This window comes from Triturus cristatus, chromosome 8 (genome assembly GCF_964204655.1).
Source record: "Triturus cristatus chromosome 8, aTriCri1.1, whole genome shotgun sequence".
Classification (NCBI taxonomy): Eukaryota; Metazoa; Chordata; class Amphibia; order Caudata; family Salamandridae; genus Triturus; species Triturus cristatus.
The window spans coordinates 385,897,567-385,925,173 of record NC_140591.1 but is presented as its reverse complement, the minus strand read 5'-3'; the positions used below and the strand labels follow the sequence as shown (position 1 = coordinate 385,925,173).

Below are 27,607 nucleotides of genomic sequence, written 5' to 3'. Positions count from 1 at the left end.
TGGGCAACTGTTAGTGTCCTTGGGGTCTGTTATCCATTTCTATCTAAAACTGTTTGCCCGCAAGATCTCCAATCTGAATTTATTACAAAAAGGCTCTGTAAATTGGGTGTTATATCCCCCAAAATTCATATGTTGAGTAAAACGTGACATTTAGAAATAGCTCAGTTTGTTAAACGTTACTTGTAAGGGGCTCACCAACTATTTCTCTTTCATACGGTTGATTAAGCTAGCATTGATACTTTCCGGGTAATCCCAAAATGAATGTAGATGTAGGGCAGCAATTGGTAACACAGTTTAGCCAAGACAATACATTGCATTTGTCCAGTTTCAAAATCTCAAACAGGCCATTTCAATATGGCTCTAATTTTTCATTCTTCCACATACGCAGCCAATATATTAATGGTCTCAAGTTTGCTAAATGAACTATTCTCTTTAGACCCAAATCTGGGAAAAGAGGAAGGTATGGGGCACTAGGTGGCATATTTAGAAGAGATCTTACAAAATTGTTCTCCTTAATGGTCAGTGCATTTACATTTTGGTTGCCCAATATTTTGGCTCCATAGAGGGCAGCTGCTTGGGTGTTTACTCTACATAGCTGAAGAGCTGGATACACTGATCTAGTTATGGAGGCCTTGCATTTTCTTAATACAGCTGCCACCCTGTGCTGCACTGCCATGCAATGTTTTGCGATGTGGCGGGTCGAAGATAGGTTGTCTGAAATCCTTACCCCCAAGTAATCAGAATTCCTGTCTCTTTCTAGCACAGTGTTTTTCAATTCAACTTTCCTTTTATAAGATTTATGTGGGTTAAATATCATATATTTAGTTTTACTTATGTTTATCTCCAGCTCCTTCTGCAGGAGAGTGAGTGCTATGACGGTGGGTCCATCTTTGCCACATCTCTCTTGACATATGTTTCAAAGGGTGACCAGATGCGCTGAAATGTGATCACCTTGTCCGCAACCAAAACAGTCAGTAATTCCATAGTATACCTTAGTCTACCACAAAGCCAAACCAGGAGGGAGGGGCCCTACCAGGTAGTAGCTATTGTAAGCCAAGCGGCCAAGAGTAAGAAGGTGAGTAATTTGCCCCGAGGGGTTGTGTTTGAATAGGCAGAATCTTCCTCCACCTCTCCCAATAAACAGTGTGATTTAACAGCTGCAATTAAATTGCTTCAGCTTTTTTACAATCCGGGTTAAACCAGGGAGCTTTTTTCATCTTCTTAGCAGTGCCTATCCAACTGACCTTATATAAGAAGCCTCTTAGAGTTGAAAACAATTTCATATGTATATCAGATATTGGCAATGCTTCCAATGTCTAAATGTACATAAGGCCTGAACACAGAAAGAAAGGTGTGATATATCTCAACTAAGGCCCCAGGTTTCTATTATGATGTTTGGCCATTTGATCACCCATCCATTGTTTCAAACACTGGATCAATACAGCAAATACTGTCATCTGGGACCCTATCACATTCTATGATATAATTCAAGGTTAAGTCCAAGGTATTATGGTCGCTATTCTCTCTTATAATCATTTTCATGTCAAGGAGTTCAGGCCATAATTCAATTTCAATTATAATGTAGTCAATTCTACTCCTATATTTGCCCCTCTTGAATATACATTCCCCCCTAAAATGTGATGAAGTTCTGCCATTAATTTGTACGTAATCTATAGCGTAAGGTTAGACATGGCAGCTGCAGCAGTGCCACTGATTGAATTCGAATTGGTTTAGCCTAAAAATACCACAAATACTTTGACTAATTTCAATTTTGGAAATAGAATGTCAGGGGACAAAATTTCAACCTTATGAACTGATTAATTCAGTGAGATTTCTACTCATATTAACAAACCAGTAGATGGCCGGCCTGCAGTTGTAGGTTGAGCCTCTTAAAAGTTATAAAAACATTTCAGGGGCTGGGGCAGCAGTCCATGTTTCTTGAAAGAGAGATATGATGCAAGTCAATAAACTCACCCAAACATTGGATCATTAATTTTAGAAGTTAAGCCTGGCAGATTCCACAAGTGTACTCACATATGTTTGGAACCCTCACAAGCCAGTGGTGCTTCCTTAGTGCTCAACAGTTGGCCCTGTTCAGTAGTTTGAATTGCATCAGCAATCAGACTTCCTGTGTGTATATCTGGGTCACAAGGGCTCATTTAAGGTTGTACCCCAGTTTCAATAGTATCTACCATACAACCTGTCCATCTTTAGATGGATCAGTACCCAAATCTATGCAGGAGCTCAGTCAATCAATTTATTTAAGGGAGCCCTTTCACTATGAATGCTATATAACAGTTTAGCTGGATTCCCTCCAATTGATGGTTGCACTACAAATGGGGAGTTGAGTTAAACGGTATCTCAGAGCCATTAATTGGGTTGCTACATAGGTCAAGATTTATTAAGCCCATAGGTAACTCTGCTTGAATTAGAATTACTTTTATAACATCATAGGTTACCTGTGATAATGAGATGTTGAACCTCAACTAAATCCAAGCGGACCAGAGAATAACTATTCGGTATTTCTCTGATCCAGTGGATCACCGTATTAGTATAAACTCTTGATTCTCTGTTTTTTGTGGCTAAGCATTGGTATTCTTGAACAGACGATTACTTATTAAAAGTGCTTCCTCTAAACTCTTTGTTAACGCAGAAACCATGGCTTTAACATCCCAAATCCCTGTCCTTAATAGGCCAACCTTGGTCTCGAGACTAGCTTTGTCAACTAAGTTAGGTGCCCCCACTGGTTCTAAGGTTATTTCTGTCCCTTCACTACTTTCCTTCAGTACCAGTACACTAAATCTATCTGTGTGTATTACAATTGGTATCAGAAGTTTTCCTTTCCTTCTGTATATCTGTGTTGTTCACATTTCTCTAAGGAAGTATCAGGTGCCAGATTACACTTCCTTATAGTCTTGTTACTGTTACTTGGGGTTGCTTTAGATGTAGTCCTCCTAAAAAAAATTCTGAAACAAGCAAGTAACTTTATTAGAGGAAACAGGTTATTCCTTTGCCTTTCTTGGCACAATATATTCTTGAGGTCCTTGATAAGAACATCGATCTCTTTCAGGGTGCAATTCTTGGAGGCATTTTTGGCTGTTTTTGGGCTCACATGTCCATGCAGACTTTCTGGTCCCTTCCCATTGCACATATTTTAAAATAAAACAAACCCCTCCCAAAAACTTTACATGTGAAGCGAACCTTATTATGGAAAAAAACTGATAAGTTGCCATATTCCGAATAACCTTCTATGTGCTATTAACTGCTCTACACGGATACCTGTGTTCAGGTAAACTTAGGTGCCAGTCAGAGGATTTCAGCAAAAATACCTACACACAGAGGCCTTAAACGAGGCTGCATCCGTCTGTCCTCTACATCGCAGATCTAATCCATTAATTTACATCCAGCAAATATTGGTTCCCAAATGTGTGGAAATATGGATTTTTCTGGTCAGTTATGTCCCCTATCTTGGACCCCAACGGTCCCATGTGCATGTCACAAGTACATGTATGTTTCCCTCCAGTTCCAGTTATGAAGACGCAAACACATGTGCGTCCACCGTCAACATGTCCTTTGACAGATCCGCCATGAATAGGCCGGATATTCCATTCCTAAATATGAAAGGCCACCGGCTTTATATGGTTCACTTATGCCACTTTACAGTCCAGGCAAGTAGGCCCTGATTCTGTCATCAAAACTCCTCTTGCCTTCTGCCTCTGAAAGCTCCAGTCCGAGCCTGCATCTGTGACCATGAACTTTGTCTCATTCTCTGCGCGGCTCACGAAGCCTGACATCAGCCTACTCTCTGCCAAGAACTGTATTTCACCTTCGAATTATCTGCTTCCCCCTCAGCCGATGCATTCCTGCCTAGTAGTTTAAGTAAACATTCTTCCAGTTACCAAGCAAAAAGGCCCAACTTCTCTGTCCTCATGCAAGTAATTCATAGCCCTGTTACCATGGAATATTCCTACCCCCTCGCATTCAGTTTAGACACTTAGACGCTTGTACACGCACGCACAGTCAGTATAGAATAGATTCTGTCCGAGAGTCCTTCTTTTGTGGATAACATAGTTCTTTAAACATAGGATGTTAGATATGATTTGGGATTAGGTTGACTTGACCCCCCAGACTTCTCGTCTCCACATATAGAGCTAAATGTCAAGTCCCCGTCACCCCCTAGTTACACGTCAATTACACGTCATACTGCTGCGCGCGCATCTATGCCAAGTATTATCTTATAGATCCACCTATGTATTACATCATAACCAATCATGTTTCTTTTTACTCATTATTACACCCATTTTCGGTTACGCAGACCAAACGTCAATGTCCTTATCAATTGTTACGCCTACTGTATTCACTTCATTATAATGTATGTACTATAAAAGTTACTTCTTGTCAATAAAGTATGTACTTCACTTCCTGAACCCCCGTGGTGATGGAACTTGAAGCATCCGATTATAATCGATTATTGGAATAAAGCCCATTCCGAAACTCTAATATCACGGATTCTGCCTCTCATTTTACTGAGCTATTTTATAATGTTTCTGTATCAAATTCAGTCCCGGTAAAGGAATTTTTATTTACGACATGATGGCGCCCGAACAGGGACACTTTCTCATCTCACGCGCCGGCGGTGAGTTGCAGGCCCGGTCTCCTGCCACAGCTGGACGGACAATAACGCGTACCAGCAGGATTTCCTGTATCTCCCTCCGGTCAAGCGGGGGCGACTGAGACTGCGATCAACACCCAGACGAGGCGGTGAGAAGTGCGAAGTATCCCGACCAGAGCCTAGCTGAGAGAGCAAGATCCGAGGTATACAGAGACCCACCAGTCCGAAGTCAAGCCCAGTGTCCGACGAGTCGAGTCGAGTCGAGTCCAGTCCGGTTCAAGTTCAAGTTACTGAGGCCTTCCGTTTCCGAAGCTACCCGGTGAGTACCATTGCTGGGGAGGCATTTCTGACGTGCACATAGGTTGTGCCGGTCAAGACGGGTTTGGGTACACAAATCCGGTCTGCACTGTTTTAGCAGTGTATCTGTACTGTTTAGCAGTATATCAAGTGTTCCGAAGTATCTAGTAAGTGTCAAGAATTAAGCATGGTGATTTAGTTATGCAGACGATCATCATTGTTGTTTCAGTTAAAGGTTTAATGTTTAATGTTTAAAGTGTTTAAGTATGTTCTGTATATCGTGGTATGAATGACTGTTCATTATCGTGTTTATTGTATTAAGTCTGTTCAAATTCAAGTATCAGGTCAAAATCAAGTATAAGGTCAGTTCTCAATATGCCGCTCTTTTCGAAATTAAGACAGATCACTACCAGAAAAGGGGTTCTCGAAGAAGCCGTCCCTATTCCTCCTAGGGACACTCCAGGGCACTTTATGTATCACAAACATGGCTTAGACGCTATATTATTTCTTGATTTATGGGTAGACTACACCAAGGGATTACCAGAAAGTCAGAGGTGGCCCCCAGCGGGGACCTGGGATGCAGAGTGCATCATGAAAGTCGAGGAGGAGTTATGGAAAAGGAAAGTCAGACAGTCACAGAAAGACGCCGTTGAGTTATGGCGTAAAGAATCTCATAGACGTACAGAAAAAGCACGTAGACAGGAAGAGAAGAGTAAAGAAAGTTCAAGCAAAGTTCGAGAGAATCTATTAATTGAGGAAGGTATCCGAGTGAAATCAGAGCAAGTAGACAGACAAAGAAATGCCCTTATGAATGGTATGTATCCCCTTCTGGCCGAAGGATTACCTAAGGCTACTCCAGAGATACCGAAAGACTTGCCACCCCCATTATTCCCAATCAAGGTACATCCTAAGGGGCATCCTAGAACCGCAGAGGATGTTTTTCTTTCCTCATATTTAGATGACGCAGCTCCCGAGTATGCTAATTCCGCCCCACGTAGACCGCATACCAGGGAGGTCCAACGCCAAGATCCAGCACCCGTATCCCTACAGCAACAAATCGAGTCACAAGTTCCGGCAAGCACATCTGTTTCTGCATCTGTTCCTACAGGTACTTCTATAGCTGAGTCCACGCCTATAGTTGCTGTGTCACGTTCGACGAATCCTTTCACACCCGACGCCCCAGACGGGGCCACGGGAGGTGCTACCAATATTTTTTCTACGCCACCTAGAATAAATAAACTTATTTTTCAAGAGTCAGCGCATTCACGTACACCCAAATTCGTAAGTGATCGTACGCTTAAGGAACTTCTTATAGATTGTAGATATGACCCGGTGCTCGGTAAAGAGGACGAAATGATCCTGGCATCATTACGTATCAGACGAGCCGCAGGGTATTTAACGAAGCTACCAGGAATGACTGCGCATCTAGATAAAATATATCATTTTGTTCAAACAGGGCGAGATCCAGAATGTATTAACAGAGCTATGGAATACCAGAAAGTAGAGATACAGGGGGAACTGTTACGTTTCCTCATAAACTGTGTGATCAGAAATCAAGACCGACCGGGGGTAGATCCGGAAGCAATGAAAATTCTTACAAAATGGAGCCAGAATATATCAGAAGGGAGACACGATAAGCAAAATTGTATAATAGCCATGTGCCGAAAGATCCGTAAAGAAATAGAACGCCTACACGAAGAGAGATTAGAGACAGACGAGTTCGAGCAAAGCGAGGAAGAAGGGTCAGGACTGCCCGCAGGACAGTCGGACACCATAGCCTATGTAGGTAGAGGAAGATCTTGTAATAGGAATCAGACTAGATGGCATACTGACCAAATACGTCCAATATGTCCAGATAAATGACAGGAATTTCCAAATACCTATAATTAACATAAGGTCTAACGAGCATTCGTTCCAAACCGCCGACAAACTACTCCGAGAACGAAGGGGTTATCATTTTCTCGATTCTATGGATGAACAAGATTTAGCAAGGGCAGCTGTTCATTGGGTGGACAGTCCCGGAAAATATAGTGATGAGACAGTAGTACGCACATTTTTGAATCTCACCCCAGATGAGCAGAGGTTAGCTGGGATTTATATGATTCAACAACTCATTATACTATATCAGAGTCAGCATTCGGACCCTGGTCCCTTACCTGACATATTGACTGAATTGCTTATGAATAAATGGAGAGGTCCAGGTACTAAATTAATTAAAGAAATTCTAGTATCAAGAAAGCAGTATATTCTTTTTGTATGCTCAGAGCATGTCTCATTGCCTGTCAAGGAAAGAACTACGTATCACCTGGATAGACAGAATCCCTTACGAGAAGTACACCCAATAAAAGGCGAGGACAATCAGTTTAAACGCGTATTTGTATATACGCCCATATCGAAAATAGAATTGTTAGAAATGAAGAAAGTGGTACCCAGTCATGACAAAGACCCAGCGGGTTTTCACCGAGAAATTAAAGACATGTTACTCATGGGAGAGTATACCTACCCCGACATCATGACAATATTAAAGGTGTTGATGCCTGCTGGCATTTATGAGAAACTCAAGGAAAAAGAGTGGGAGGTAGGTGACCAAAAGATAGAATGGTCAGCATTAGAAGCAGAAGAAAGGGCCCGAGGTCCAGGTTCGGGGCTTGGGGACAAAACTAAAGCACTACCAGGTCTACTAGTACAGGTACTGCCACGTTTATTAACTACGAAAAAGGAAGATTGGGGTACAATTTCAGCCTGTAAACAGAAGCAAGATGAAGACACTAGCGATTACTATGCCCGATTCGAGAAATGTTTTGGTATAAATAGTGGCATAAAAGCAAGTAGCGAATCATACCCGCATCTGTTTGTAACAAAATTAGTGGAAAATGCCCTGCCCCCAGTAAAGAATAGAGTATTAAAATTCGAGAGTACCTGGCAAGGTAACACTCCAACACAAATGTTACAAATGTTACAGTACCACCACAATAGAATTAGAGGAACAAGAACATGAACACAGACGCATGAAAGACACGAAAATGAAAATGCTAGTTTCCCAGACAGTTCCAGCTGAAGGACATAAAAAGGGTATGACACATTCCGATTCAGCAGGACCTGTAAAAGGGACATGCAATTATTGTAAAAAGCCAGGTCATTACGTACACGATTGTCCAGTGCTAAAACATAATATCGCCATAGGTAAAACACAAGAAAGATCACGGCCACTAAGACAAGATCAGAATGAACAAGGAGCTCCGCAGCATGCCCAGGCCATGCCAGCCGCACAACAGCCAATACAGTTTGTGCCAGCTGCACCACCGTTGCCTGTTGCTGCCACACAGACAACAACACGACAAATGTATCAGACCGCACAGTATGAATATCCCGAGTATCAGCGTTACGCATGAACTAGCCTAGAGAGGGAAGTTGACTTACCCCTTATCGAGATTCCTGTAGATCAAGAAGGACCTTATGTACATAGTAAATTATTAGGTCAAGATAGAAAATTTTTACTCGATACAGGGGCAAGTCGAACAACTATAAAACGTAGTGAAGTTCCAGGGGCACCCCTCTCAGGCTCACAGAATATTTCCCTTGGTTTTTCAGGAAAACCTATTGTTAATGAAGTGTCACAGCCTCTTCCACTTACGATAGGACCTCTGACCCGAACTACAGATCTATTGCTTACTAAATCATGTCCAGAAAACTTGTTAGGAATAAAAACGTTGAAAGCCCTAGGAGCCATAATATGTTGTTCTCCGGAAGGAGTAAGGTTGTTTTTACGTGATTTTAAAGGTCACTATGTATCTAGAGACATGGATCCCCGACTGCAGACTTTACCTACACATCTATGGGCACAAGGCCCTACTGATGTTGGTTGCATGAATATTACACCATATCGAGTCACGCTAAAGGCAGGAGTGGTGCTACCACGAATGCGACAATACAAGCTACCACCAGATGCTGTAGCGGCTTTACTACAAATCATTGACGAGCTCATTGCCCAAGGAGTAGTTGTAGAAACAGACTCCAATGTATGTAATTCACCGATAATTCCGATTCTTAAACGAACAGATCCTACAGCGCCGCCAGTATATCGATTGGTTATTGATCTGCGCGAGTTAAACAAATGCATTGTGCCACAATTTCCTGTGGTCCCAGATATCTCGTCATTATTGACAGCTATTGATTCCGAAGCAACATTCTTTACTGTAATTGATCTCAAAAATGCCTTTTTCAGCGTCCCAATAGATCCGGAAAGTCAATATTTGTTCGGATTTAGTTTAAATGGGCGTAGCTTTAAATTCACCCGCGCACCTCAAGGATTTACAGAAAGCCCCAGCATCTATAGCCAAGCACTGAAACGAGAACTTGACAGTATCCACATGCCAGTTAACACCGCCTTGCTTCAATACGTCGATGATCTGCTGATCACCGCCCGAAGCGAACCGAATGTGAAAAAGCATCACTGACAGTTTTACAATTTCTAGCCGAAAAAGGGCACAAGGTGTCCCCTTCTAAGCTGCAATTCTGTGTCCAGCGAGTTGTTTATCTTGGACACTCGCTGGACAAGGAGGGAAGGCAGCTTACACCCGACCGCATTCAGTTGATAGCTAACATGTCAATACCCAAGACACAAAAGGAGGTGCGGGCTTTCATAGGCCTCACTTCATATTGTAGGCAGTGGATCCCTCAGTATGCATTTCTAGCAAAACCCCTCATTCAGTTAACCACACAGGAGGCAGCCACATCGACTGTTCTCCCTTGGACTCAGGAACACACACAAGCTTTTGAAAGCTTAAAGAAAGCTTTATGTCAAGCACCCGTTTTAGCAACGCCATGTTACAGAAAACAGTTTACACTTTTTGTTACAGAGCGCGAAGGTACTGCCTTGTCAGTACTCACACAGGAACAAGCAGGAGCACACAAACCATGTGCTTATTTTTCTAGTACATTAGATCCCGTAGCTCAGGCTTTGCCTGCATGCCTAAAATCAGTAGCAGCAACAGCTTTAGCAATCAGACAAAGCGATGCCATAGTGTTAGGACATCCATTGACAGTTCAAGTACCACACGCAGTAGAGGTTCTTGTAAATAGAACGCAAACACAACACTTGACTATAGCGCGACTTACAGGATACGAGCTTACATTGTTTCAGCCACATATAGAAATCAGACGCTGTAACACATTGAATCCTGCCACACTTTTACCAGTAGTCGGAACAGACCCACTAGCCCACGACTGTATTGAAGTTATTACTATAACGACAAAACCCAGACAAGACTTGACAGATGTCCCATTGTCAGATCCAGACCTGACCTTGTATGTAGATGGTTCATGCATGAGAACAAGTACAGGAGAGTTAGTAGCCGCCTACGCAGTCACAACAGATACTGAAGTCATTGAAACTAATCGTATAAATACTTTGTCAGCTCAAGCCGCAGAACTTATCGCTCTGACACAAGCCTGTATTCAAGCCACGAATAAAAAAGTCAACATATACACTGACTCACGTTATGCATTCGGAGTTGTACATGACTTCGGCGTGCTGTGGCGAGAGAGAGGTTATTTAACTTCCCACGGTGCCCACATTCAGCACGGACCCCTCATTCATGCATTATTAGATGCAATACATCTACCCACTGAAATATCAATTATGAAATGTAAGGCCCATACGAAGGTTACTGATATCATTTCCCAAGGCAATGATCTAGCCGACAGAACAGCTAAACTGACTGCTCAAACTCAAACCCCCGACATGACAAAGACAATAGTCCCGACACCGACACATTGTATGACAGTTAAAGATCCTACTCTTGACGTAATTGACATACAGACACATGCTACACCAGACGAAATAAAGAAATGGACTGAATTAGGAGGGATCCAAACGGACCAAGGATGGATGATGAAGGAAAAGTCTGTATGGTTCCTTCCTGATTCAATGGTCCAAGTTATAATTAACACTATACATAGTCCAGCACATCTAGGAGAAAAAGCTATGCTAGACAGCATTCAACACATTTGGTTCAATAAACATTTACGAGCAGCAGCAAAACAAAAGGTCCGTACCTGTATGATCTGTTGTCAGTTCAACCCAGGAAAAAGCGTTCCCGTAGAACAGGGTGGATTTCATACTCCTAATCATCCTTTTGAAGTACTCCAGATGGACTATATCCAGATGGAACGATGTCGAGGATTCAAATATGTTCTCGTAGTTGTCTGCGCTCTGTCCCGTTGGACGGAGGCATACCCGGTTTCAGATTACACTGCCCCGACTACTGCCAAACAGTTGGTTCGAGAATTCTTCCCACGATACGGTTTACCACGTGCTGTTTACTCAGATAACGGCCAGCCGTTCTCATCCGAATTAATGAAACACGTTTCACTTCTGTTAGGATATCAGTGGAAATTCCACTGTGTCCGACATCCCGAGGCAGCAGGTCTCGTAGAAAGACATAACCAGATACTGAAAATTAGAATGTCCAAAATATGCAGAGAGAAAGGTGTCGACTGGGTAGTAGCGTTACCAGTTGCACTCTTTTACATGAGAATGGTAGCACACTCTCGAACAGGGCTATCCCCGTATGAGGTGATCTTCGGTAGACCACCGAATATGTGGGGGACGCCTATACCACGCAAAATAACTGATATTGACTGTAATATGCTGACAGATTACTTGGCTTCCTTGATGTCTGCACTACAATCTTCTCGTTCACAGGTAGCTGCAGCCTTTCCCGACAACACTGAGGTGAAACCCCATGACGTTGTTCCGGGTAATCTTGTATTTGTGAGGAATTTCGACCGAAAGACTCAGCTGGAGCCCAGGTGGAAAGCAGCCAAGTTGGTCCTGTTGACCACAAGAACAGCCGTGAAGATCGAGGGCCGCAAGGGCTGGATTCATTCAAACCACATCAAGAAATTTCATGGACTATCTTCGGATATAGACATTGTGCCCTGCACCCCCTCACAGACTGATACAAAACTCCCTTTTGTTGAACCGAACAAATCTGAAAATTACAAACTAAAGCTTAGGCCCACCAAGTCGAGCAATTTGATTGTTTAAGTCCTCTCCAAGGTGAAGCGGTTGAATTGTCTCTGACATGTATCCCTTGGACCTGAGTAGAGAAAATACCCGAAAAATGTTGAAACGACAGGCGTATTGTAAATCACTGCGTAGCCACTGCATAGTGACATTATTAATTTTGTTTTTATTGAGTCTTTTAATAATTATTACAAGTATGTTGTTGCACATATATTACCCTATTTCTAGACATGTTTATAATGTTGCTGCTGAACATTCTTTTAGTGACTTACCTCCGCATGAATTGTCTTATAGACTTGCGCTGCGCAATAACACTTTCATTAGTATGTTACATCATTCCCATCAGACTAGTAATGCCACCAATTGTTGGGTGTGTGGCCGACTCCCTCCCTATCAGAATTATGAAGGAGTCCTGCCTTTCTTTCCACATCCATTTACACATAATGGCTCCTGTGGAGCATGGTTTAGCTTAATTAATTCCATAGACTCAGACACAGCAGTTTACCGAGATCATTGGGTATGGGGAAATCTGAACCTAGCTTTACTCAAGGTCTGTTACCCTGACAAGGAGGGTCGCCCCAAAAGAACAGGAACTGATCTAGAAAATGAAGTATATGGATTAGGTAATTTTACACCTAATCTCATGATTCTAAATGTCGTATCTGAAATTGAACTAGTCTTACCCACCATGTCAGTATTTCCAGCGAAGGGTGAATTGTGTGTAAGAAAGGTTGGTTCCATACATATGGGCCATAGTAAATGCACTACTATAGTAGAATTCAGTGATCAAGGAAAATCTTCATTTAGAGCTTCTCGCCACTCCTACTTTATATGTGGTCAGACTGCATATATGCGTCTACCCCTAGATTGGGATGGTACCTGCTACATTGCATTCCTTTTGCCACCTGTTTTCCTAGCTCCTCCTGATTATTACAGAAATATTCATTTAGTACACAACAGAGAACGGAGAGATCTCCCCATTGTCGATTACACTGAGACGGCATGGGACAAGTATGTAGATTTTAATAAAGGCATCTTTCCCTATATAGGTACTGTTACTAACAGTAAGCTGATACGTAGATTAACTAGAACCCTTGAAGCAGTAGTGAATGAGACTATTTCCGCCTTAGGCAATTTAACGGAAGAGCAGTCTGCTATGCGGATTGTTGTGCTTCAAAATCGTCTTGTCCTTGACGTCATCCTGGCTGATAGGGGCGGAGCTTGTAGGGTCATCGGATCAAGCTGCTGCGTATTCATACCAGAAAATTCGCCATCTGTATATAAAGCCATCACTCGCCTTCATAAGATTGTAAGCCAGATACACCAGAACCCAGGCACTTGGACTTGGTCCAGTTGGTTTTGGAATGCGGTATCAGCCTGGGGATGGAGAGTTTTATCCTTCCTAGGTATTGGCCTTCTCATACTATTCAGTTGCTGTCTATGTCTACAATGTGGACCAGCGATTTGTGGTCTGTGTGCCACATCGTGCATTCCACATCAAGATTTTCATTCAAGATCCCGGAAGAAGAAAGAAGAACAAATGATGCTATATGAACAGATCAATGGATTGATGAAGATTGATATCTCTTGAAGGGCAAGTAGGGGACAAGGAGGGAATGTGGAAATATGGATTTTTCTGGTCAGTTATGTCCCCTATCTTGGACCCCAACGGTCCCATGTGCATGTCACAAGTACATGTATGTTTCCCTCCAGTTCCAGTTATGAAGACGCAAACACATGTGCGTCCACCGTCAACATGTCCTTTGACAGATCCGCCATGAATAGGCCGGATATTCCATTCCTAAATATGAAAGGCCACCGGCTTTATATGGTTCACTTATGCCACTTTACAGTCCAGGCAAGTAGGCCCTGATTCTGTCATCAAAACTCCTCTTGCCTTCTGCCTCTGAAAGCTCCAGTCCGAGCCTGCATCTGTGACCATGAACTTTGTCTCATTCTCTGCGCGGCTCACGAAGCCTGACATCAGCCTACTCTCTGCCAAGAACTGTATTTCACCTTCGAATTATCTGCTTCCCCCTCAGCCGATGCATTCCTGCCTAGTAGTTTAAGTAAACATTCTTCCAGTTACCAAGCAAAAAGGCCCAACTTCTCTGTCCTCATGCAAGTAATTCATAGCCCTGTTACCATGGAATATTCCTACCCCCTCGCATTCAGTGTAGACACTTAGACGCTTGTACACGCACGCACAGTCAGTATAGAATAGATTCTGTCCGAGAGTCCTTCTTTTGTGGATAACATAGTTCTTTAAACATAGGATGTTAGATATGATTTGGGATTAGGTTGACTTGACCCCCCAGACTTCTCGTCTCCACATATAGAGCTAAATGTCAAGTCCCCGTCACCCCCTAGTTACACGTCAATTACACGTCATACTGCTGCGCGCGCATCTATGCCAAGTATTATCTTATAGATCCACCTATGTATTACATCATAACCAATCATGTTTCTTTTTACTCATTATTACACCCATTTTCGGTTACGCAGACCAAACGTCAATGTCCTTATCAATTGTTACGCCTACTGTATTCACTTCATTATAATGTATGTACTATAAAAGTTACTTCTTGTCAATAAAGTATGTACTTCACTTCCTGAACCCCCGTGGTGATGGAACTTGAAGCATCCGATTATAATCGATTATTGGAATAAAGCCCATTCCGAAACTCTAATATCACGGATTCTGCCTCTCATTTTACTGAGCTATTTTATAATGTTTCTGTATCAAATTCAGTCCCGGTAAAGGAATTTTTATTTACGACAAATGTGCCCATGATGTGGTACTCCTGAACCAGACTGGGGTTGGCTTACAGAGGCTGGTAGTGATTCTTAATGATTACTGCAAAACCAATGAGAAAACAAACATAAGTTTCAGGAGAAATACAATACAAAATGGAATGTGGCATTTAGAGAAATCGCGTCTGGTTAAAAACAACATGTAAGTTCATGGGGTTTGGCTGGATGATTGAGGGGTGCATCTCCAGCATCTTAATGCATTAAAACTAAAATTGCCTTCTAGTTGCTCGTAAGATTGACCAGGAACCTATCTCTAATTCCAATTCTAAAAGTAATTAAAGCCAAGTCCTACCATTGCATTCTGAACAACGTCAAAAGCTAAATTTACTGATGTACATTCAGTCTTCCACAAAACTCTTTCCAAGCGCAGATTCTAACAGAAGAACACTTGGCTCAAAGAGCAACGTTTCTGAAATATGTGCGCAGATTAAAAATCACGCAAAGGTCAACACTGACTCATTTCTACCGGAAGAAATGACTCTTGGTCAACCCCCTACGAAAAATACTTGGACAAATGCCCTCGAATACCAGTTTGTGTGTGAAAGGATATGGAGGTTTATAGAAATAGATTTGCCACATCATTTTTTTAAGAAGCTTCAAAAATTGAGAAAAGATATCTCCTTCTCTTTGGACAAACATACCTTCCTCGAGAGAAGATGTATGACTTGTAATCAATTCTCATAGAAGCTGGCAAGTACAAGGGTATCTGGCTGAACCCTTTAAAGCCCATAACAAAATCAGACTAATGTAGCTTTGTTTCTGCTGTCTTTCTTCTCTCGACTTGTCATACAAATCTGCCAATTTTTCTCCCATCATCCGTAAACGTTGACCCATAATTTATATATTGTTGGTCTTTAATTTCAGAGCACAGATTGCTGTAACACAATATTCTTATTCAGTATGGTATTCACCCTTCCTGACATGCCACTCATTACCTTTTGACTGCGAGATGAGCACCTTCAATTTGTCACTAGGATTATTAAATATATGGATATCGCAGACAGGGTACCAGTGAGGGAATGGATGATAAATTCAAGCACCACTGGATGAAGATGGCTGCAGTTACCCAATTACTGATGGACCTTATTTTCACTATCCTGTCTCTAGAAAACTCAATGCCTAACTCAAATAGGAGTTAGCCATCAAATACAAAAACTTTGTGACTCGAGACTTCGTCATACATCTCCGACTGTTAATGCATAATTGCATTTGGTAGTTAGTCCTCTGAAATAGGGATTTTATCAATGTGAAAGTTACACCAAGAGCAATCTCTGGTGTACTGCCTCATTGTTATCTGTTCTTCACCAAGGAGGTCATAACGATGATGGATGGACTTCAGTCCTTCCGCCATTGTATCGTATTGGGACTACCCATCTACAAGGCGGTGGTCCTACAGGGCAAATTATGATGCAACCGGTGGTCGCATTACACATGATTTGTATTGTGGCGGGTGCTGCGCTCTGCAGCACCCGCCGCAAGACAAAACAGACATCCACACATATCCCTGCCCTATGTGGCTGGCACTATACGTTGCCAACCACATGCTGTAGGAACATGTAGTGCCTATGTCCCTGGCCCAGGGGTTAGGGGGTCTGCTACGGCCCCCCAAATAAAATTTCCGACTGCCGTTTTGCGGCATGTTGACTGCTGCAGAACGACTGTCAGAAAGGGATATTGTAATCCCTACAGTGGTACCTAACAGGCACTGCCGCTATTCTGGGAGTACAGGGAGGTCCGAAAGGCGGTCAGATACAGACCGCCTGTCACCGTGGCGGTCGTAGTTTCCGACCGCCATCCATCCAGAAGCCATTATAATATGGCGGACAGTGATCCCAGCCTGTCAGTGGCGGTCTCCACACCATCGTAATCAGGCCGTTCGTACTTTATACATCTGAGGCCTTTATGTGGTTATGTACTTTACGGAAAAGAAATACACATACACAGAACACTTCTACTCATTTTTAATACACCTTAAACTTAAAGTATCCTTTTATGTCCTTGCCAATTCACTAAGTTCAGCAGCCGTTTCTGTTGTCCCTAAGTACCTTTAGGCAATTAGATTAAAGAACCACACCTGGTACATTTTATTATGTAAAAATTGCTGGTTACAGCTTTGGAATTTTCCATTTGCTGATATAATATTTTTTAACCTTATCTGTGGTAGTTGTATAAAATATAATTGGTGTTAGTTAACAGCAATTAAATTACTCTTTTATGCTGACAACATTTGCAAAGGGGCAAAATAAACAGAAAGTGCAGTGCTGACACAGGGAGCCTATTGAGTTTAGAAATGCTGAGCTATCAAAAGATATTTCAGCTCTGAACAGGCATTCACTCTCGGAAACAATCCGCTAATAAACAAAATGACACATGTGGTGCATATAATACACAGACCTAGAAGTAAGCCGCACACACAACAATGATGATGTATATAGCAGATACATATATCACAGAGGCATCCCCTACATCCACAATCCATCTAGCCTCTGTTTAAGATATGGTATGTATGATTTGGTTCTAGTTCTGAGGGATGGATTTAGAGTTTGGCAGATGTGGGACAGCTGCCAAAATGCAGTGCATATCTACTCTGTGCTTCTTAGAAAGTATTCATATCAGTTGAATTCTAAATAGTTCAGACAGGCCATCCGCTTTATCCTTAGGTCATCATCCTTAGAATGATAACCCGGTCATTCTGAAATGGATTAATAACACAGGCAAATTTTCTAGATTTGTGGTATTTCTTGGATACATTTTCGAGTTCGAATTGATTCTTGGTTGCACGTAGTCACATACTTGGAAATATATTTGGACAATGAGTTGGACGGTAGTGATATTTTTATATTGCATGAATAATCCTTTTTGCAAAAAGTTGATTTGTAAATTGTTTTCTTTTGAGTTTACTTTGCCTTAAATCAATATGATTGTTCTCTTCTTTATTTTTAGTTGCTCCCATTGACAATGTTTATGGCACCTTGGGCATTGTTGGTGCAACTGTAACTCAGGACTATTCTGACAAATCCGATCTAAGAAAGGAAATTGAAGGACAAGGATCATTTACTTTCTTTGCCCCAAGTAACGAGGCCTGGGACCTGTTAGACAGCGTAAATATATTTTTTATTATATTTATTGATTGCTTAATAATCAAGGTTGTCAAATATCAGTTGAATCAACAATATGTTTAAATGAAGAAACTATTGATGTGAGTTTGTAAAACCAACTTATAAAGGTCTTTCTGCTAGTTGCATGTAGTCCTCTTTCTGTATACGAGCCCTTTCTGGTACAGTTCAGAAGGGGTCCACACAAGTCGAAAGGTTACGAATCACTGCTCTGCAGTGCTCATGTGATGTTTAAGTGAGTGTTCCAACTTTCTTGGACTATACAAAAAATTCCAAGAGTACTTCCAGGAACTGTGATTTGAAGAAATTTCCCAGCTGTACTCTCAAACGTATACATGTGCATTTTCATTGGCTCATTTATTCCTATTTGCTTCTCCACAGGAAATGCATTTTCCCAATGGGGAAACACATTATTGTATGACAACATCAATTTTGGAAGTGTTTCTACTTCTTTCCCAACAATAAAGTGTGTGGCTTTTAACCTGTTTTTTGCATTTGTTCCCCCTTGCAATGTCCACAACTTGCCACTCTCAGAAGATCTACTTACATTTAAAATAACGCCGTACTGGTGTTATTTAAGAGATGAGTTTTTGTATTTTTGAATTTAAATCCATTCTTTGTTAATCACGAACTCTAACTCCACCGTCATGACCCTTTTGGTGCACAAACGTCTATGTGAATGCAGATGAAAGTAGCAGTTATTTGAATAACAGGGCATAAATCTGCTAGTTTGCAAAAGACTGAAGTTTGAGACTGATGACTTTGAAATGATAACTTCATTCTTTTTTCCAGGAAATCCGTGATGGCTTGCTTGGCAATGTAAATATTGAACTGCTAAATGCCTTGCACTTCCACATGGTCAATAAGCGCATGCTGACCAAGGATCTTAAGAATGGTCTAACCCTGACATCCATGTACAATGACCTGGACCTGCTCATCAACCATTATCCAAATGGGGTAATTATGCTCATCTTGAGTGTGTTTTATTCAGTTTCCTGTGATTTCTTTCTAACTAGTTTTCCATGGTTAGCTACAGATCAGAGGTAAATGTATTTTGTATCATTTAACCTGGGCACATAACCTTTATTTTCACTGAACACAGAAATCAAATAACTGGTCAGGCTACGCCACCAATAAAAGCAATAAAACAGTAGGATATAGTATGTTTCCTCAGTTTACAGATAATCTTCTGTATGAACCAGTGGTTGCCAATCAGCCCTCTGTTATCAAATTGACTGATTTGAAAGTCAATAATTACCTTTGAATAAAAAGTATGCTCTATGCCTAATCTGAATGATTGTGGTTGATCTCAGTATGTATCCAGTGCTGCTCTGCATAAAGTATGTACTTACAGAAGACAACCAAGCTTATTCACGAAGTTAAACTTACACTTTTCATGTAAGTTTACTATTTCTTTGCTATTCACATAGCATGAGTGCACTTTGACGTGTAGTATCTTTATGAGTGCAGAGAACCCTGTACAAAAAAGATAGGCCAGTGTCTGCACTCGTAAAGATACTACACATAAATCTACACGCGTACTTTGTGAATAGTAAACTTACACGAAAAGTATACGTTTACTGTTGTGAATAAGACCAAATGCCTTTTTAGTGCAATGTAATGGTGAAAATGCAAAAACTAAGGTAACAAGAGATTTTTTTATTTTTTTAATGCTTTGTCAGGGAAACCCTGAGTGAAACATATTCAAGTAACGATCTTCTAACATGGAATCTGCATGAATGTTTGCCAGGGATGATGCCCTTCTTTAAAAAACTATTATTTGACTTGCCTCCAACCACTTCAGGGATGTGGCCATTGCATTAACTACATTCACTACACTCTTGAGAGGAATCATTGGTCCTAAGTCCACACTCCATAAATTATCGTGTGTCACATATTGATCCTAATATTTGTGTCATTGATGGATGGGGACGTCAAATAGAGAGGGCTTGAAACTGAAAGCAGGACTTGTGGATAGACAGCAAATATCAGACATTTTCTCTAAACCATCCTTTATATGTGAAGCAGAAAATTTGTCTAGTAAGATGTCAAATACTAACACAAAACTGAACAATTGTTCATAATTCTGGACGTTCTTGGCCTACATTTTCTCTTTTCAAGTATTTATTTCTGAATTTGAGCTTCGTTCCTGTCCCTTACAATCATGCTCTTATGTTGCCAATAAATAGGTTGTTTTACAGTTATGCAAAAGTTATTTCCCTACAATGAAACATATTTCATTAGTCAACGCGAACCCAAATATAATTTTGGAATAACACCCAGGCACGGCCTGAGTAGATTTGGCCTACAGTTGTGCAGAGAAGTATATATATATGTTTTGCTTATTAACAAATGCCCAATCGATTGCTGATCAGTTTCCGGAGCTCACTTTTTATACCAATGCCTTTGAAAGTAGCAGTTGTAATCTGTTCTGAAGCCTTGATTTTTTTCACAGTAAATATGCCTTTACTTTAGAAGATTTGAGTGCAGCAGTATGTGTCTCGTTGCTAAATTAGTTTTAAATGTTAATATTTTTCATTATTACTTTTTGCAGATTGTTACTGTTAACTGTGCCCGGATCATCCATGGAAATCAGATTGCAACAAATGGTGTTGTTCACGTGATTGATCGTGTGGTGACTGCAGTGGGCAACACCATACAAGATTACATTGAATCTGAAGATGATCTGTCATCTCTGAGAGTGAGTACAAGTCAAGAAAGACTTCAGTGGTCCAGATTGATATTACTGTCAGTGTGATTTCACATACTCCAACTGATTAACTTATAAAGACGTGTCAGTTCTAGGCTTTATGGCAAACAAGCAAGAGCCACCCAGGACTGTAAATTGACTAGTAGCAAATTATTTAAGAAAATGTAAAACCGGGATAGGACAGTGTTTTTCAGCTTGCAATTCGCTATTTCATAAAGAGGCAACTGAGCAGAATTAGGCACTATCTACAATGATGAATTTCTAATGAGTGCAACGAATTAGGACTTTGTAGATCTGATGTACCAGTAATGATTGAAATGCAATTGCACGTACAGTGTCTTGTGTCATGAGAGCAATAGCTAAGGTGTAGAAAGAAATGCAGAAATCATGAAGCACAACCTTTCCAAGACCTAGGCGAAATCCTTTTTTCCATGTTTGAATTAGTTTTAAACATGCCAGGGTTTGTTTTTTTGTCATGCTGCAGACAATATTGCTGCCTGATAATTAGTACAACTTTACTACCTGAATACAGCAATCAACAGCTCGAAGACCAATTAAACTTAGCAAAGCGACATACCGTGTGCATAGCACATTTTGTTGGGTAAAATGTCATCATTTTCAGGTAGATTCAAAACTTTTGTTAACATCTTTAAAAATATAGAGAAATTAATCAAATAAGTGACAACTTCAGTAAATCATCTAATTACATAGAAAACGTCATGGCCGCACAGTCACATTTTCACTGTACCTCTCTGCCTGCCTGTAATGTTTACAGTACAATGCCTTTGTTACAATTCCCAATATACATAAACAAAGCTTTAGAAACACCAATGCAAGATCTGATACAAAAGGGTCTGGATATAATTAACAACCAATTAAAAACAGTCAAATCAGAGCAGAGTCCATTTGCACGATCATTCTCCTTATGGCATAGTCTCTAGGTCTCACATACATGACAGCATGAGGACGTCAGCTGTCAGTCACTCTGCAAGTGGTGCAGTGTTGACTCTGCTTTGAAGATTTGCAGCACACTATGTTTCAAAAAACAAGGGAAACCCTTGGTTTTACATGAACATGGGTTGTATATTATTTTAAGAAAAACAGGGGTTCCTATAAAAACAAAACATTAGGTTGTAATAGTAGTCAATGTAGTAAATCCAAAACAATGTGTTTAACCCCTTCGCTGCGGCGCGAATTCCGCCGCAGCGCGGGGGGGGGGGGGTTTGGGGGCAGCACGGTGGCGCTGTGCTCATAACGGAGCCACGCCGTCATGAGTCACGGGCGAGCTGTGCTCATGACGGCGTGGTTCCGTCACGACTCCGCCCACTCTCTAATTCGCCCGCACAGGCGGGGAATTAGAGCCGCGTGGGAGGAGCGGCCGCCAACGGCCGCTCCATGAGGGAACCACGCAGTCATGAGCACACGGCGCCCGTGGCTCATGACGGCGTGGTTCCGTCAAGAGCACACAAGGGGTTAATCAGCAAACAATAAAAATAAATGTATCAAAACATAGAGTTGCTGTGGGCAGTGATTCAAACATGACATACAGAAGTGCTCAGGCAAATAAAGTGATACATGTGACTCAAAAGTGCAATTTTTGCATCATAAATAAATCAGTAGGAATACAACCCCTCAGTTGTACAATGAATTAATGTATAGAATAATCTGTTTATGTTGTTGAAAGGATTTTGATCCTTTCCTTATAGTAGGATCATCATCAGGACATTAAAATATGGGGTTACTACAGGCACGGGTATACAGGGAACAATGGCAGATGTAGAGGTAAAGGGGTAGCTCCCGAAGGAGTCGGGAGCTACTGCCCCAAAACAGTGATGCTGTCTTCTTTTCCCACGACCATCCAACACATGTCGGGAGCAGACTACAGGATTTCCTGCCCTTATGGGAGGCAAATACATCTGATCGGTCGGTTTTAGACATCATACGAGATGGGTATTGTTTAGAGCATACCCAAACACCAGCCAACAGTCCTCTGTGCAGACACAAGTTATCCATGGAACATCATTGTCTGCTCCAAGAAAAGGTGCTTGCACTACTTGCCAAAGTGGCTGTAGAACCAGTGCCCCCACTACATTGTGACAAGGGGTGTACTCCATGCACTTTCTCATTCCCAAGAAAGATGACTCCCTGAGGCCCATACTTCACCCACAGCCCCTCAACAGGTACATCCTGTCGGAACATTCCATATGGTCAGTCTTCAGGATGTTATACCTCTGTTGCAAGACTACTTCATGACCGCCCTACTTGAAGGACGTCTACTTCCATATTCCTATCCACCCCGCCCATTGAAGATTTTTGTAGTTTTTGGGGAGTGGTCAACATTTTCAATTCAAGGTGCTGGCTTTTGTAGTCATAACCACCCCAGAGTCTTCACTAAATGTCTAGCTGTGGTAGCCACTTACCGTAGGTGGGGTGGTATCCACATATTCCCTTACATCAATGACTGACTGATCAAGAGTGCCATACAACAGCAATGTCTGGTGCAAATGGAAAGAACCATAGACCTTCTTCACAAGCTAGGCTTCACGTTAAATATAGCAAATCTCACCTTCAGGCCCTCCATGTACAACCCTTCGTTTGGGCTACCCTAGGTTCAATGATGGGGATGGCTTAACCAAGCCTGGCCAGTGTCAACGCTTTTCAAAATCTGCTGTCTCTTTTTCAGCCAGATCATCAGGTAACATTAAGAACAGCAGTGCGCTTGCTATGCATGATGGCGTCCTGCACTGCAATAGTGCCACATGCAAGGTTACACATGTACCCCTTACAACAGTGCCTAGCAGCACAGTGGTCTCAGGAGGAGGGTCTATGGGAGGATCTAGTGTTGATTTGAAGCCATGCGCATTGCTTTCTGTAGTGGTGGAATGGCAACAACCTGTTACATGGATGGCCCTTTCTAGACCCAGTCATGCAAGAGGCCATCACCACGGACGCCTCACTCACTGTATGAGGACTGCATCTCTGTGAGAAATTTAGTTTTTGGTTGACTGAGGTGTGAGTCAATGTCAAGCAACAGCCATAATCACTTGCAGGGCGAAACACAAAAAATCACTACATTAACCTATGCTTAACCCTGGGTAGCTAGGCACAATAAACAGCCAGGCATAACTTAGAGGCTATGTGTACAGCACACAAACAATAATAAAGTAAAAACACACCACAAGAAAAGTCCCAAACCAATTTGTAGTACATTTTAATAAAACAACAAGAATGCAATCAGTGTAACTGGAGTAATGAATTTTTAAGGGTTCAAAATAGTAACCAAAAGATCAAAGTGCCAACCGCGGACATCTAGTCGTGCAATACTGGTTCAAAGTCAAAAGTGAAGGCCAACCACGATGGAGCGCGGTTCTGATACAAAAGTGGATTGGGCCTGGTCAGCGCTTACCTTTGGACGTATTAAAAAATTCAGAAAAAAATGTCTGAAAAGGTAAAGTTTAGCAGGGCAAGGCTGCAAGAGGTTTCTGAGGAGGGGGCAATGTCGTTAGATGGCCTTGGGTCAAAATTGCAGTGAAGATTTCTACATTCAGACTTAGTCGCCACAATGGAAGTCAAAACACTCCAGCGGGATGAAGCAGAAAGCTGTAGGCGTAGATAGTTCCACCAGGAAGGATACCCCTTTGGCAAAGGACCACTGAAATTTATTTTTTGCCACAGAGAAGAATGCAGTGGGAGAAGCCATGAAGTCAATTCGACCGGCGATTCACCTACAGGGAATCTATTGCGTGACTATCTGGGAGGAATTCACAAAGCCTTACTGTCAGCTACACCCAGTCATGTGGCCCAAGCCAGGCTGCAGGCAGAAAAGGGCCAAGGACAGGAAAATGCCAGCTTTCTAATAGTGGCATTTTCAAAATTGTAATGAAAAATCCGACTTTACCATTAAAGAGGGTTTATCATTACAATTTCCTAGGTACAAAACATGATATACCAACCTTCTCCCAATTAGGAATTGTAGGAAGCTGGCTCTATATATAGTGGACCAAAAAGGGGTACACTGTGTAAAGAGTCCAGGCAAACCCCAAAGGAATTACAGAGGCACAAATAACACCCCAAAAGCTCTCTTTTGTGGTAGTGTGGGCGAGCAGTTAGGTATTTCAGAGGGTAGAGCTAAGCATTTATTGCACACACATAGACAGTGAGACAAACACTCAATAAAGAAATCCAACACCAATATATACAAATAACACATAATTTGATATAAATTTAGATACCAAGATCATCAGAATCAGGTGAGTTCTTTTCGGGTATGAATTTTTGCAGTTTTCATAAGTTGAGACAGTGTAATTTTTGGGTGCGGTAATGTTATCCTATGGAGGAAAACATGTACTGCATTTGGGCACCTAGTAGCGACTTACGGGATTATTCTCTGGGAAGTGAGGTGAGTATGGGGCAATGTCCAAGGCCACACCAACAGGTCACCTCGGGAGGCTCTGGGGCAGAGGTGTGTTACAGCATCGTGTGTCCTATTCACTTAAATGGGAAACGGTCCAGTCAGAAAGAGGCTGCAAACTGGTACTGGGGGACCAATATGGGGGTCCGACCTTGAAATGCTTGGGCATGCAGGGACACCATTGGTCTACTTCTCCTCGGGCTGTGGGGCATCGGTGCAGTGGTATCTTTTGGCGCTGGATTCGGTGCTGGAGTCACTCAGGGTTGGAGGGGGCCTACAGGAAGAGACTTCAGGTGGTGACTGGAAGTCCAGTCTGGGCAAAACCAACAGTGGGCTTACCTCCTGTGGGTCTGGGGTCCCCATTGGCACTGTCACCTCCCCTGAATTCTGGCTGTGGAGCACGGGTACATAGGTACTTTGAGGTGTCGGTCGCTGATTCACTTGTTTGTCTTTGTTCTGCAGAAAAGGGGCAAACAGGACAGCAGGGCCACTCTTGATGTAGGTCTCATGGTCCCTAAACTCCCTCAACATGCAGGGCAGTTTTCCTTGGCATTGGTGTCCGGTCTGGGCACAACAAGCCTTGGTTGCTGCAAGGGGTCCAGTACCCCAGGTATTACAGTGGTGCAGCTCTGGTTGGTTCTGGCATCCCCACACATGGAGGGAGGACAGACCTGACCTGTGGGAGCACATCTACCTCTTCCTGGGTGGCTGCTGCATTGGTAGTCCAGGTGAGTGACAGGTCGGTGTACCAAACTTTGCTTCTTTGGTGTCTGCGGCTGCAGGGGAGTAGCTCCTCTGCCCCAAGATTGTTTCTTTGGCAATTACTTAAGCACTGGAAGCCCTCTGGGTTTATTGGAATTTGCACAGTGTCAGAACGAGTCAGTTGCTGCACAAGTGTTGGGTGCAGCAGGGAGGCTGGCAGGGTTGGCGCCAAGTCATGCTCCTCGGATCCCAGGTCCCCAATCTTATTTGTCCACTCCTTTTGTGTCCATCGAAACCTCAGGTCCTGGTATCAGGGAGTTCCTTGAATACTCAATTTAGGGGCATTAAGGGGAATGAGGAGTAGTAGCCAATGAGCTACTTACCCCTGGGGTCACTACACCCTCTAGAAGACCACCTCCTTTTGGAAGTTGGAATCACCCTGGCCCTGAGTTCCTCATTCCACCCCAAAAAAGATGGTGGAATTTCTAAATTTGTGGTTACTTCAGGCAGGCCACCCTAGAGGTGTGTCCTGTCTGGCAGTGTAAGATGCCTCCTGCATAGCTAATTATCCTACCTGTTCTGGTGCCAGATGGCCTTGGCAGGGGTTGACATCTCCCCTGTCTGGGGAAGTCTCAAGTCACATATTAAAGGTGTCAGAGGCCTTTAAATCCTCCTACCTTGAGTTGCTGATTTACCAGCCTTCCTGTGGAGGAGGTGATAACACCTCTCCATTGAGCAGGCATTGTTACTGACCTCTGAGAGGGCTACCCTCACCTCCTAGGGTGCCAGAAACTCATCTGTGGTGGCAGGCTGGACTAGACGAGTCAGCCAGCAGACTAGGAGTCTAGTAGGGGTCAGGGGCTACCTCTTACATACCCTTTGGGTGCATGTATTAATACATCCATCACTGGAATCAGTATGGTTGTATTAATATGAGGTTTTTGATACCAAGTACCCTAGGGTTCAGTGAAGCTATTAGGATACTGGGAAACTTCTTTTGCCCAGTGCCCAGGACATACCTTAAGATGGCTTCCCTGTTTTCTTGTACTGTCAGTAATTGAACTGGTCTGCTCATGCCTATATGCCCTCACATGTAATATAATGCACCCTGCCTTGGGGCTATAAGGCCTGCTCTAGTGATGAATTTCAAATATTATATGCAGCATTAGGAGAGTGCCATGTCGTGTGTTCACGTTTTAGAGCCCCTTGTCATGCTGCCTGCAGGGACAGTCTGTATGTGTTTGGTGCTGGGTCCCTTAGAGGGGCACACAATATGCTGCAGTTCTTAGAGACCCTATTTAGGCCCTAGGTACCAGAAGTATCACTTACTAAGGGCTTACAGAGGTGTAAAAGGCCTGGTCACTTGGGGATCAAGTGACCAGTTCTCCTGCTTTGGAGAAATAGCACTGGCACTGGCACTTGCGTAATGAATCTTGAGGGGGCGCCCCCTGCAAGACATGTGGAGGGACCCCCTCCAGACACGATCAGGAGCGCTCCGACCCAGAGTACTTTGCTATGGGGGCCTCACCGCACCGCGGGGGCTGCGGGGGCCTGTGTTACGCCACTGGGGACCGGTGACATGGTTAGCAGGAACCTAGTGCACTTCAGTCAAAGTTGCATCAAATACCAGGCAAAAAGTGGGGGGATTACTGCAACAAAAGCACAGTTTCCTATAGGAATTACAGATTATTAATGTAATAAGGAACCCCCAATGTTATCCTATGGGAGAAGTGAGCCTCACAGTAGTGTAAAACAAATTTGGGTATTTTTCACTACCAGGCTGTAGCGGCTCTTGGAGGGAGTGCTGCGGGGCGGTGTGGCAGGACGGGGCAGGAGCAGGGTGAGGAGTAGTAAACTACGGAAAAAGGCTCAACGGAGGTAAGTAAACAAATAAATAAATAAAACGAATTTTGTT

The 27,607-nt window shown here is 42.6% G+C and overlaps 1 protein-coding gene across 18 annotated transcripts in view; it reads left to right on the top strand.

The window, feature by feature from the left end:
• The window catches only part of POSTN (periostin), a 161,137-nt gene that overhangs the window by 33,175 nt on the left and 100,355 nt on the right, over window positions 1-27,607 (top strand). For all 18 annotated transcript variants that reach the window (XM_085621745.1, XM_085621755.1, XM_085621752.1 and 15 more), the window contains exons 4-6: window positions 17,697-17,854; window positions 18,662-18,826; window positions 20,424-20,570. In XM_085621745.1, coding sequence (XP_085477871.1) covers window positions 17,697-17,854; window positions 18,662-18,826; window positions 20,424-20,570 — 470 coding nt within the window. The remainder of the gene's footprint in view (window positions 1-17,696; window positions 17,855-18,661; window positions 18,827-20,423; window positions 20,571-27,607) is intronic.